This window comes from Cyprinodon variegatus, unplaced genomic scaffold (assembly GCF_000732505.1).
Source record: "Cyprinodon variegatus isolate N-32 unplaced genomic scaffold, C_variegatus-1.0 Scaffold68, whole genome shotgun sequence".
NCBI lineage: Eukaryota > Metazoa > Chordata > Actinopteri > Cyprinodontiformes > Cyprinodontidae > Cyprinodon > Cyprinodon variegatus.
Genome location: NW_015150521.1, coordinates 1,792,798 through 1,805,601, shown reverse-complemented (window position 1 = coordinate 1,805,601; position 12,804 = coordinate 1,792,798). Strand labels below are relative to the sequence as shown.

General features: G+C 37.1%; 1 protein-coding gene across 1 annotated transcript in view; it reads right to left on the bottom strand.

The window, feature by feature from the left end:
- Window positions 1-3,210, bottom strand: part of LOC107083052 (myosin heavy chain, fast skeletal muscle) — an 11,191-nt gene extending 7,981 nt beyond the window's left edge. Inside the window, exons 1-15 of the mRNA XM_015371993.1 lie at window positions 3,158-3,210; window positions 2,896-2,945; window positions 2,587-2,810; window positions 2,273-2,416; window positions 2,017-2,173; window positions 1,881-1,908; window positions 1,688-1,796; window positions 1,520-1,612; window positions 1,371-1,434; window positions 1,183-1,281; window positions 992-1,095; window positions 779-917; window positions 568-686; window positions 301-450; window positions 55-225 (exon numbers count right to left, since the gene is read on the bottom strand). Coding sequence (XP_015227479.1) covers window positions 55-225; window positions 301-450; window positions 568-686; window positions 779-917; window positions 992-1,095; window positions 1,183-1,281; window positions 1,371-1,434; window positions 1,520-1,612; window positions 1,688-1,796; window positions 1,881-1,908; window positions 2,017-2,173; window positions 2,273-2,416; window positions 2,587-2,790 — 1,581 coding nt within the window. The 5' untranslated portion in view covers window positions 2,791-2,810; window positions 2,896-2,945; window positions 3,158-3,210. The remainder of the gene's footprint in view (window positions 1-54; window positions 226-300; window positions 451-567; window positions 687-778; window positions 918-991; window positions 1,096-1,182; window positions 1,282-1,370; window positions 1,435-1,519; window positions 1,613-1,687; window positions 1,797-1,880; window positions 1,909-2,016; window positions 2,174-2,272; window positions 2,417-2,586; window positions 2,811-2,895; window positions 2,946-3,157) is intronic.
- Between the last annotated feature and the right edge of the window lie 9,594 nt (window positions 3,211-12,804).

The following is a 12,804-nucleotide window of genomic DNA, read 5'->3' as shown; positions in this document are numbered from 1 at the left end:
TTCAAATGTATATCAAGATTAATCTGCTTTAGCTCAGACAAAACTGCTACTCACCTTCTCAATAAGCTCAATGCAGGCAGCCAAGTCCATACCGAAGTCAATCAACTCCCACTCAATGCCTTCCTTCTTGTACTCCTCTTGCTCCAGGACAAACATGTGGTGGTTGAAGAACTGCTGCAGTTTCTCATTGGTGAAGTTGATGCAGAGCTGCTCCAAGCTGTTGTACTATAATCATAAAAATGCAATTAATTGCAAACTATAGATTTTTTTCATTATTTTTCCATGTTTTTCTTCACTTACGTCAAAGATCTCAAATCCAGCAATGTCCAAGACTCCAATGAAGAAGGCTCTTGACTGCTTTGTGTCCAGCATCTCATTGATACGGATGACCATCCACAAGAACATTTTCTCATAGACAGACTTGCACAGAGCGCTGACAGAATTGTTGACCTAGAAGAAGAAATTTGCACTTTTATATTATAAACTACTGTGTAACAGTCATTTAGAAATTATTTGTGATAACTGGGCAGAAATAAAGCACGCCATCCCAGATGGGTTTTAATTTACCTGTGGGACGGTCTGACCTTTGGTGACCATCTCATTTCCGACCTTGACTCTTGGGTAGCACAAAGCCTTCAGCATATCAGCTGAGTTCAGACCCATGAGGTAGGCGATTTTATCTGCCACTGTGGAAAGAAGATGGCTATTGTTCAATTATACCAAAACCCGACAGTACACCATGAAGCAAAGTTTAAATTTGTCAAATATTTTCTCTTACCCTCAGTGCCATCAGGTTCAGCTTGTTCCTCTCTCTGCTTCTGCTTGAATTTCATGTTGCCGTGATGCATCACAGCTCCAGTGAGCTTGTAGATGTTGAACTTCTCATCAGCAGTAAAGCCCAAGATGTCAATAGCAGTCTGTGTAGAAAGGAAATCTTTAATTACAAATTATTTATGTAAATAATCCCCCCAAAACCAAAGTGTGATTTTACATCTGTAGCAATGAACTCCTCAATATCATTGATACTCTTGACAGAGATTTCACCCTGGCTGATCATTGGGAAGTCATAGGGGTTGGTGGTGATCAGCAGGGCATCTGAAAAAAGGGAGGCAAATCACTGTAGGATTTGTTGTCTCATAATATTACATTATTTAAGTTAAGCCTTGGTATTTGGGCTTTTACCAATGAGCTCAGGCTTGTGGCCTGTCATCAGCTGATAGAAAATATGGTAGCTCCTCTCAGCAGACAGCTGGAAGGTGACACGGGACTTCTCAAGCAGATCTGAGGATAACATGAATATAAACAGAGACTTAGTAAAACTTCATTATGTTCTCAATTTAAGTGCTGATAACGTCATATTTTTGGCTTACATGTTTCAATATCAGCTGAGGCCAGTTTTCCACTGGTGCCAAAGTGGATCCTGATGAATTTACCCTAAGCAAAATTACAAGCACTAGTTACATGTTTATGAATTTAGGAATAAAACATTAAGGAACATTTTAGTGTTGACTGAACTTACAAAACGGGAAGAGTTGTCATTCCTGACTGTCTTGGCATTACCGTATGCCTCTAGCAGAGGGTTGGCAGCAACAATTTGGTCTTCAAGGGAGCCCTGCAGATTCACATTAATTATTTTGAACATCCAACTATGTTTTCATAGGACTTACTTATTAAAACACATATTTACCTGCATTTTGCCAGTGGGCTGATCCTTTTTGCCACCCAGAGCTGCAATTGTTGCAAAGTACTGGATGACACGCTTGGTGTTAACAGTCTTTCCAGCACCGGATTCTCCACTGTGGTAAAAGAGATATATTTTCAAATTTTAAATATCATTTTTTTGACATTTCATCATATAATAGAGTATTTGAAATACTTACGTGATCAAAACAGACTGGTTCTCACGATCTATAATGGACATGATAATGCTTAAGTAGCTGTATAAATCTCATATGAACGATAGGTAAGATTTCTTTTTTCATACTGTTGTTATGACCCTTATATTTTTGGTCTTACCTGTGAGCATGAACTGATAGGCATTGTCAGAGATGGAAAAGATGTGAGGTGGAGCTTCAATCCTCTTCTTGCCTCTGTATCCTCCAACAACAACAGCATCATACACCGGAAGCCACTTGTATGGATTCACCACCACGCAGAACAATCCTGAATAGGTCTGTTATCATATAAGACAACGGAAACAACTTCTTAGCATACATGCATGAAAGGATAATGTTTTTCTTTTTAAACAGTGTTTGAAAGGTAAAAAACTCACATAGATCATCCAGGATGCATAACGCTCTTTGAGGTTGTACAACACACAGGGCTCATTGAGGTGGGTCATCATGGCCATGTCCTCAATTTTATCAAACTTTGGAGGATTCCTTGGGTGGATGTCATCCTCTTTGACTGTTACAGTCTATTAAGAACCAACAGTTATAAGTTAGTTTATTTTCTTTACAAAAAGTTTAATCAGATAAGTCGTGAGTTGTTTTAATTCAAAATCCAGTAAAAGTGTATTTCCTGCATGATAAATACAGTTATATAAGTGCAAGGTGGACACATTTTCCTATAGTTAATCAAATTTACCTTTCCTCCATCTGTCTCAACTGTGGCTTTGCCACCCTCCTTCTTCACAAGTTTGCACTTGACATACATTTCATCAGGATCCACCACAAAAAAGGCACTTTTGGCATCAAAAGGAGTATTCTGGGCCTCAATCCTCTCCTTTTCTGGCTTCCGGAGGTAAATGGCTGCCGGGCCATACTGCTCCATCTCTGCGTCGGTACTCATGGTGGCACTGTTATTGGGGCCTATGTGAGATTTGTCCAATTTAACTTCACAGTAATTATAAAGCAAAAAGACTTAAAACATTTAAAACTGATTCTGAATGTTTACCTCAGCTGATAGAGACAGAAATACCTCACTACCCTGTGTATGACAAGATGCTGCAAAATAAAAAATAATGGTTTGAAAAAGAATTTTTTTAAAATTTCAGTATCATGTGAAAAATATTCTAGTTGTTTTGATATCCTGCTGACTAGAACATGAATCATCAGACTTTGATTTATAAGTAATCAAAATATGTGAGCTGTTCATTAAGTGAAATGCTGTAATACAGCAGTACATAAAATACACAGGAAAATATGAGTGCACTCACCTGTCTTAGATGCCTGCCAGTTGGAGCAAATGTCTAGGGCTGCTGCTTTTATACACAGCAGCCCAGCCTCCCCAGCATATCTTCCCCACTCAGTTTGGTCAGGAATGCTTGACACCTCATCGCTTGATGTTTAGGCCGTCAAACACAAACAATTGTTTCATATTACAGAGGACACAGCCAAAAGATTGTTAGAAATGTCAAACTGGTTCATTTTACAACAGAAATACAGTGTGGCTTCTAAAAACAGTGTTTTATCTGCTAGCATTTTTTATTTAATGCGTTTGAATCTAAACTGAAAAGCCTGCCTATACTGATTAATGTATAAGTTATCTAATTGCTTTGTTTTTTAAATGAAACTCCAATGATGGCTGTGTTTATAAAGGCAAAGTGATGCTCACAGTGTATCAACTGGCAAATGCCAAACTTTACTTAACAGTTAAAGGATGATATTATTTATTATGTTATGATGTTTTTTTAGGTTTACCTGGTTTATTGGACACGTGCGGGCCTTGTTAATTTTTTATAGCTGTTAATAATCAATTAATGAGCATTGAATTCATAGAAGGACATAAATGCCTTAGACATCCAAAATAGACTTCTAGTTAATGGACTTTCCGTTTGAACTGGGGAGGTGTTGTAAATCTCCTAGGAATGGAGTTTGAGGGGAAGCCAGCAGAGGTCATTTAACCCCAAAAAAATATTCAGATAAATATTATTAATGTCCTTAGTTAAGGGTAGGAAAATGTATGTATATATGTGGTTGGCACTGCATTTGTCAAGTAAAATATTTTAAATGCTCTTAATGAGAAAAAAAAAATCTTGGACTGTATCCAGGAATAACTTTCATGTTTGAAGTTCTGCAGGGACCTGGCTCATAAATTGCTATCTTGCCGTATATGATGATGGTATTACCATGGTCAAAAATAAACTAGGCTTAGGCAGGGAACACTGATTCGTGTTTGGCATTGAAAGAAGGATATATTTATAGTGCACATTTAGATTTTTTCAGTGCCACAACATAGGTTTACAGGGATTTGTCATCTGATTGCAAAAAATTAAAGCAGTTCATTTTTAGATAAAAAAAAAAAGTGTTCTCTATTCAACTTCAAGCATGGTGTATGTAAAATTGAAGTAAAAGACGACACTTACAGGGTTACACATGACAGATTCAGGAAAGCATATGAGCAGCCAAAATAAAAAAGCCCCGAAAGGCTAAATTTATTTTTCCAGCTTCTGTGCTACATAAAGGATAAACAGTCAGTAAATTTGGCTGTCTCACTCTACATGTTAAAAATCGGTGTGTAACTCTTTTATTATAGATTACTTTAATTCATAGTCTTTCAAATATCAACATTAAAGTATTTAAAGTGGTAGCCAGAAGTTTAATTACTTAATAAACCGGAAATAGGTATTGGTATAAATGTAATATCAGTCTATGTCTTTTGATTATTCATTTCAGAGGTTCGTTTTCTGGGTTTGAATGATGTAACAACATATAACCAGTGATTACAAAAAACGAACTAAATACACATGATTGAATTTAGTGAAGTTTCACTGATCTATGAAAGGGTCAACATTATACATACACACATTTGTTTAAAAGTTCCTTAGCACGTTTACTGTAAGTGAGGTACTGGCAAAATTCTGGTCATCTATATGATCACCCTTATTATAAGGAAATCTTTAAAATTTAAACTTACGTCTGTAAATTTGATCAAAACGAACTAACTTAGAAGTAGTTGTTATTCTATGCGCTGCATGCAGCTCATCAATACCACTGGTACTGTCATTATCCAGCCCAATAGCTTTTGGCTACCACTGCCAAACACAAATATTGGTAGAGTGTTTCTTTCATTTTAAAGGGTACTTGGACTCCCTCACACATATATTTCATTATGGGTAAAGTAGTCATCTTTTCAAGAAGGCAATTATAACATACAATATTTTTGTTGACCACAATTTTCAATATTCACTACATATGCTCATTTTGAAGCAGGAATCCAAGCTCTGTCTTGTCCAGCAACCACAAAGTCCACCAGTAACGCTTGTCCCACAGCGTTTTCCAGATGATGTTACGCTTGAGCCTTGGTTGTTTCTGTGATGCTCTTGAACTTCCTAACCCTTTTTTTTTTCATCAATAGTAACAGTTTTTGTCATACAGTTCAAAACCTAACATAGTGTCATGTCTCAACAGTAGAATAATTCCAATATACATATATACAGTATACAGTATAATTCTTTTCTTTTGTGTAAAAGTTCAAGTCCACAGTAATTTCTTAACATTTGTATTGAATGCTTGTTAAAAAAAACACAAAGGAATTTTTTGTTGTTTTCTCATACAAAAATACATTCAGAAATGTATTATTAAGTGACCACAATAAAATGACAGTGACACTCTAGATGATGCTATGTCAACTTCCAGATAGAACTGCAGCAGCTATTATTTTTTTAAAGCAGATTTCAAAATGATCTTTTTATGCATTTCTTTGTTTTAATTAATCATATTAATAATAAAAAAAAATGTCACCAGAAACTATGATCAAGTTAATGATTAGGATTATTATCCTACCAATAGTTATTTCACCTAATTAAAGTAACTTCCATAGCCAGAGCAACTCATGAAAAAGAAAGTTGTAGTCATAACTGAAATAACTTTTAATTTCTTACTCAAAACTCAGTTTTCTGTTATCCTGATCTCTAAAGAGCTTTTTGTATTGGTTGAAGAAAAAAATATTTTCATGTTTTTCATTTTTATTTGTACCTAAAGCAGTTTTAATCAAAGATAAGTATTAATGTGGAAGTTGACAATGTCATGTCTTTTAATTAAACATAACTTAAGCTCTGCATGATACTACCCATAATGATATTTGATTTGTAGCTCTTTGGACTGATATCTAGCATTACCCTATTTTAAAAACTTGGAACATCTCTCAAAACTAACAAACCTGATAAGAAAAAACAACCCAAATCAAATATTTCAAATAAAGTTGATGACCATTTGACTGCATATTACAATCTTGTATTTCTGATGGTGCTGTCAGTGCAGCGGTTTACCCAAATATAATCAAATTTAAAATATTCAGACAGATTGATGATTTAAAATCTTCAAACAGATCAATGAGGATATATTTAATGGCCATGGTCAAATTTATTAACAAATTTTAATCTGAGTTTCAGTTTGTGCATATTAATTCAGAGTTTTCAACACGTACCAAAATTAGATATGGCATTTCTTTATGGCTCTTTAAATTTAGAGCACTATAAAACCTGAGAGTACCACTTAATTTTTAACAACCACCAAATGCTCCTAAACTGTTCCAGGCATTAGTCACTGGCTGATCTTAACCAATATATATCCTGCTATAGTTCCTTTTAAGATACTTGCCTAAATAATTATCTTTGACAATGGCATTGTTTTCTTTATGCATGCCATGCCAAGTGTTTACACTATGTGCTCTTACAGCTATATCATAAGGCTTTGATATGTATTACTTTTACAATGCTCAACCATTTATCTATCTCAAATCAACTTGCTGATATGCCAGTCTATGGCTGTCACTAGAGGCTACGGTATATCATTTTTTTCAAAACACTTCTTGGTTTACTGAGTCCATGGCCTTATAGTCGGTTTTCAAGGAACTGTTTTTTTTTATTATCACTTCCCTGAGAATAAAGAAAAAAGAACTACATACTGGTCCTGCACAAATAACACAATCAAATAACAGGGCAATAGAAGCATGAGAGCAATGGAGGAAACTAATAAAGAACAACGACAACCAGGAAAATAAATACTGGGGAAAATATAGAAGAAAGTTGACACACAAGTGAAATAGATCTAGACACACCTAAATCAATTATTTAGACTATTAAAAGGACTTGAGAAACTGACTTCTAATTTAGCCATTTGATTTGGTTTGTTGGAGCAAGGATAAATCTAATAGTTACAGGATACTGGCCTTTGAGGACTGGAGTTGCCCATCTCTGCCTTAAACACACAAATTCGACTGCTGAATTCCTGACTGCCGGAGTATCCCTCTAACTCCATATCCTCTCTCCATAGGTTCCCCGGTTGTGCCTTTGCTTCTGTGTTGACGAATGTTGCCTCTTCCGCTTGACCCCCAAACAACATTTGGGAAAGATCAGCAATTATCTGGGCTTCCTGCTCTATTCTATCCTTCTGTTCATCACTCTACCTGCTAATTTCATGACTAAAGAAATAAGACTTGGAAGGTCATTGACTTGCTCCAGGGTAAGGGAATGAGTTTGGTGGTAATTAGTGAAAAAAACCTTTTCCTTTTTTTTTTTTTACAATGTTATTTTACTGTTTAAGCAGAGTTCAATTAAAAAAAAAAGGAACTACCCTGCTCTCACATTAGCTTTTGTCAACAGCCGGAGATAAACTTAAAGATGTATTTTAAATGAGCCTAAGTACCTATAAAAAACTTAATCACTTTAGAATAAAAAATCTCTTTATTCAATAGAATAGAAAATCCCCTTATTCTCTCACAATGGGGAGATTGTGGTGTTACAGCAGCAAAGGCATTACAGCAAAAGTGGTCACACAAATGTAGACCTTAAAAAGTACTGTACTGTACACTATTTTTACAAATATAAATACTGTGTAGTCATCTGAAGAATAGAATAATTAATACACAGCTGTGAACATTTTTACTGTAGTGAATATGTGAAAAAAAAGCAGCAACACCTGATGTGCTAAATTACAGCAGCATGTTATTTTAGTGAATAAGAGATAAACTGTGCAAAAAAAAAAATGCATGAATGAAACAGCTTATTGAGCTTGTTGGGAACAGTGATGGTTATAAAGTGTTACAGGTGCTGTGAGGAAGGATCTGTAATAACACTCCCTAGTGCATTTATGGTACAGCAGTCTATTACTGAAGGAGCTTTCCAGTTCAGCAATAGTTTCGTTTACTGAGTGGGAGACATTATCTAATAGTGAGTCCGGTGGCATTCAATTACAGAGCTGGCCTTCCTGATGAGCTTACCCAGCTGCTTCCTCTCAGCTACAGATAAGCCAGTGTTCCAACAGTCAGCTCCATAGAAGATGGCTGATGCCATAACAGAGTCAAATAAGTTATTTAGGAGCACCCCCTGCACTCAAGACAAATAGAATAGAATTCAACTTTATTGGCATTACATTGTCACAAGTACAAAGCAACGAAATTAACTCTCTGCCTTTAACCTATCTCCTTGGGGAGCAGTGGGCTGCCATTGTGCAGTGCCCGGGAAACTGTGTGGGGTTAAGGGTCTTGCTGGGTGACCCAGAGTGGCAGTCCATGGCACTGAGGCTTGAACTCAGACCATCCAGTCCAGTTTATTGTTCAGGTGAATAACCAGGTAATTATAAGAGTCCACTATCTCAGTGTCCATTCCCTGGATGTTCACCAATGTCAGTGCTCTGGATATGCTTCTGCGATTGTCCATCACCAGCTCCTTGGTTTTCCCTGTTGGGAGGATGTTCTGCTGTCACCAGTCTGAGAAGTCCTGAGTCCACTGTCTGTACTCTGAATTCTCCCCACCTATGATGAGGCAACTGTGGCAGAGTCATCAGAGAAATTCTGGAGGAGGCAGGGTGGGGAGTTGATGAAGTCAGCAATGTAGAAGGTGAAGAGCATTGTTCCCTGTGGACCTCTATACTGCAGACCAACCTATCTGAGGTTGGTCATAATCAAAGAATATGATCCTCACAGTGCTTCCTGGTTTCTTTTAAGGGTTAAGGTTAGGGAATGCAAAGCATCGGACTCTCTTCTTTTTGTAACTTTGTATCGTCCACCAGGTCCTTACTCTGAAGTGTTAGATCAGTTTTCAGAGATCTTATCTGTTTTAGTTTTGAACACTGACAAAGTCATCACATTGGGGGATTTTAACATCCATGCTAATATTTAAGGTGATAGCTTGAATGCAAGCTTTAATGCTATCTTAGACTAAACTGGCTTTGTTCAAAATGTGAATAGTCCGACACATTCTCATCCTCATTATTTTGGACCTTATGTTGACATAGGGCATTGAATGTGAAGAAATAACAGTTCCTCACAACTCAGTCCCGTCTGACCATTTTTAAGTAAGAATTACTTTAACAGAATTACTTCTACCATAAAAGGTTTCACCTTAGCAGATCCTTGCTAGATAGATGGGGTAACTAGTTCCCTGCATTCTGCCTTCGACAGGTAGCCCCTTTGAAAAAGAAAAACTTCAAAAATAGAAAGCTGGTTCCCTGGTTTAATGCATAGCTGAGTACTTTGAAACAAAATGTAAGGAAACTGGACAGAAAATGGCTCTCTGCATGCCTACAGTAATCTTTCCTAGTTGGAAAACTGACCCTTCGTAAAGCAAGATCACTATATCCAGGATTGTTCTTATCCTCCTCATTAATTGAGGAGAATAATAATAATCCTGGATTTCTTTGTAATACAGTTGTCAAACTCACCCAGAACAATAGTTCTGTTGAACCGCCCATTCTCCGTGCTCTTAGCAGTAATGATTTTATGGTATTCTTTATAAATAAGATTGATTCTATTAAAAATAAGATCATTGGCATGCCTCTTGATATGATTGATTTATTTCAAGAAGGTGAGGCAGCATCCGAGATAACTATAGAATCTGAACCTGGATTAGACATTCAATCAATCAATCAATCAATCAATCAATCAATCAATCAATCAATCAATCAATCAATCAATCAATCAATCAATCAATTTCTTTATTNCAATCAATCAATCAATCAATCAATCAATCAATCAATCAATCAATCAATCAATCAATCAATCAATCAATCAATCAATCAATCAATCAATCAATTTCTTTATTGTCAACTACAATTTTCATTGTTATCCGGATTTCAGTTTCAGTACAAACCATTCATCACATACATCACATACATTGGGGTGGGGGGTGGCTGGCAGGGGGAACGATTTACTGAGGCCATGTGTGCCACAGAACGCTGCCGTTGGCGCATTCTTATGGTTGCCAAAGCCCCTATCGTGAGGCAGTTCACTTAAAGCGCTGCCTTTACCTCTGTGAAAAGATAGGGGCCACATTGTGGAGGGATAGGGGTAAAAAACATATTTCACATTTTATCCTTGACAGGATACAGTTTGAGATATAAAAAAACCCTGTCAGCACAAAAAAAGGAAAACATTGAAGGCTAGAGCCACATTAAAGTCAATTAGACATTTTGAGCATCAGTTGTGTACAGTATGTATGATGAATGCACTCAGTTTGTCCATGAACGCTGTCCACAGGCCATTGTCCTTGGTAAGATGAAAGTTTATCAACTGGCGCTACAGTACAGTTCTGGACGCATCTACAGATGTTTGCAGGTTCTGGGCCCTTCCCCATCCAGGGGAGGCCGTATCCAAAATAACACTTTTTTTGAGAGCAGGTTGCACACGAACTTTCCGTCAGCCTTGCAGTCTTTTCTTGATGGCTCCAAATGGCAAATCCAATATTCTGAATTTGTTGGGCATTTCCGCCTTGTAGCGAGCGTGCACATCCGAGATATTATCACATCTTAACTTTGAGTTAAACCCTCGCAGCCAGCCTGCATTCAGTTGCACCCAACATACGGCTCAGCTCACGGTCCTGGTCATTCACAGCCTTTGTGAGCACGTCAACCCCTGCCAGCAGCCTGATCAATCCCCAAATCCTAGTATCATAAATCCATACATCTTTGATATCCTCCACTGACAACATTGTAAAACACACCATCCTCCAAGCCTTCCAGGAGTTTATGGTGTATCCCACGAAGTATGTCCCGGCAGGCCAGGAAGGGTCCCCTTTACCCTGTCTTCCAGTTGAGAAAATTTGATCAATTGCATTGAGAAGCCAGCTGACAGCTTTGAATTCGGTTGATATGAAGAGAGTGCTCAGAAAAAACAAGACACAGCAAAGCAGAGACAGAACAGGGAGTTGCAGAAGAGTAGGAAGATGTGACTGTCTCCTTCAAGAGTCAGAACTTACTTTTATCCAGTTGAAAATTCAGAGTTAGCAAAACTATTATCTTCATCTAAGCCATCAGTTTGTATGTTATATCCAGTTCCAACCTGGTTATTTAAGAAATCTTTCTGATTTCCACCTCTGTTTTAGATGTGATTAACCTATCTCTGTTACAGGGATATGTACCTTATGTAAAATTGTTGAAAAAATAGTTGCCAAAGAATAGTGTGATCACTTACACCACAATTCACTTTTTGAAGAGTTTGAGTCTACTTTTAGAGCTCACCTTAGCACCGAAAAAGCTCTGGAGAAAGTCACTAATGATATTCTAATGGCCTCAGATAATGCCCTTGTTTCTCTACTTGTTCTGTTAGATGTCAGTGCTGCATTTGATACAGTTGATCATAATATTCTTTTAGAAAGACTTGAATATATTTTTAGGGATTGCGGTACCTGCATTAGACTGGCTCAAATTTTTTTTATCTGACAAATCTGTGTTTGTTTGTGTTAATGATAACTCTTCCTCATGCTCCAGGGTTACCTGTTGAGCAGAGATGGGGACTCGAGTTTGTGAGTCGTACTCGAGTCGCACTTAAGTCGCATATTTAATGACTTCAGACTCGACTTAGACTTGCATTTGAAGGACTTCAGACTCGACAGAGACTCGTGATTTCCGACTTGTGAACAATATTTTATTTCTAAGTGTTTTTTGTTTTACCAACTTGACTGATCGCCGCTTGCCTTACCCGCACACAGAAGAGGTAAAAAAAAAAAACGGCAGAGGGGCTGTCAAACTGTCATGTAGCACTGACACAACGCTACGTGACATATATGCCCGTGCGCATGCATGCATGCAACCCATACGGATATGGAAGCGATGATTAGCCCCCCTGTTTCGGTCCCACCGTTCATAATAACCTTTGGCTACAAAAACTTTACATAAGGCGGGAATAAAAGAGCAGCAAACTGCAGCTTCTTTAGAAAAAAATACACAATGCTTGGTCCACCACATCTAATTTTATCAGCCATAGTGCAGTGCAGGTGTACAGCCAGGGACATCACAGACATAAGGCAATAATTCAGGACCTTATTATTTCATGCAACCTCCCCTTGTCTTTGATCGACAAGCCCAGCTTTAAAAGCTTCATGGCAGTGGTAGAGGAGAAATATGTTGTGAATAATGTTGTGAATTGGCGCTAAATAAATAAACTGAATTGAATTGAAAATACTGCCCGCCAAGTCGGTTCTGTCTGTTCCAGGGCATTAAGTTACAAAAAGTTATTGCCACAATGTTTCTCTTATAAAAGTATTGTTATTGTCCTGCTATTTGTTTAGGGTTTTTCTTTATCTCTTGTAGTTGCTAACCTCATATGTATTAATAAAAGGCAGGATTGTGATTGTTTTTTTTCCCCACAGTCCTCATTTTCATTTAAAAAATAAAAGAGCAGACATTTACTGCTAAAACTAGAAAAAGTTGTAACCACAAATGTCAGGTAAATTCTTTAAGAAAATTGTTCTTTTGTAAAGAAAAAAACTAAAGATGCAAAATTTAACTGGAAAAATTTTTTGCGTGTGTGCTTTTTTTAATTGTATTTTTCATTTAGCAGTTCAAGATAATGATAATTCCATAGATATAATAGTGACCTTTAAGCTATACCGTCTCAGTGACGGAGATGAAAACACAAGGATAA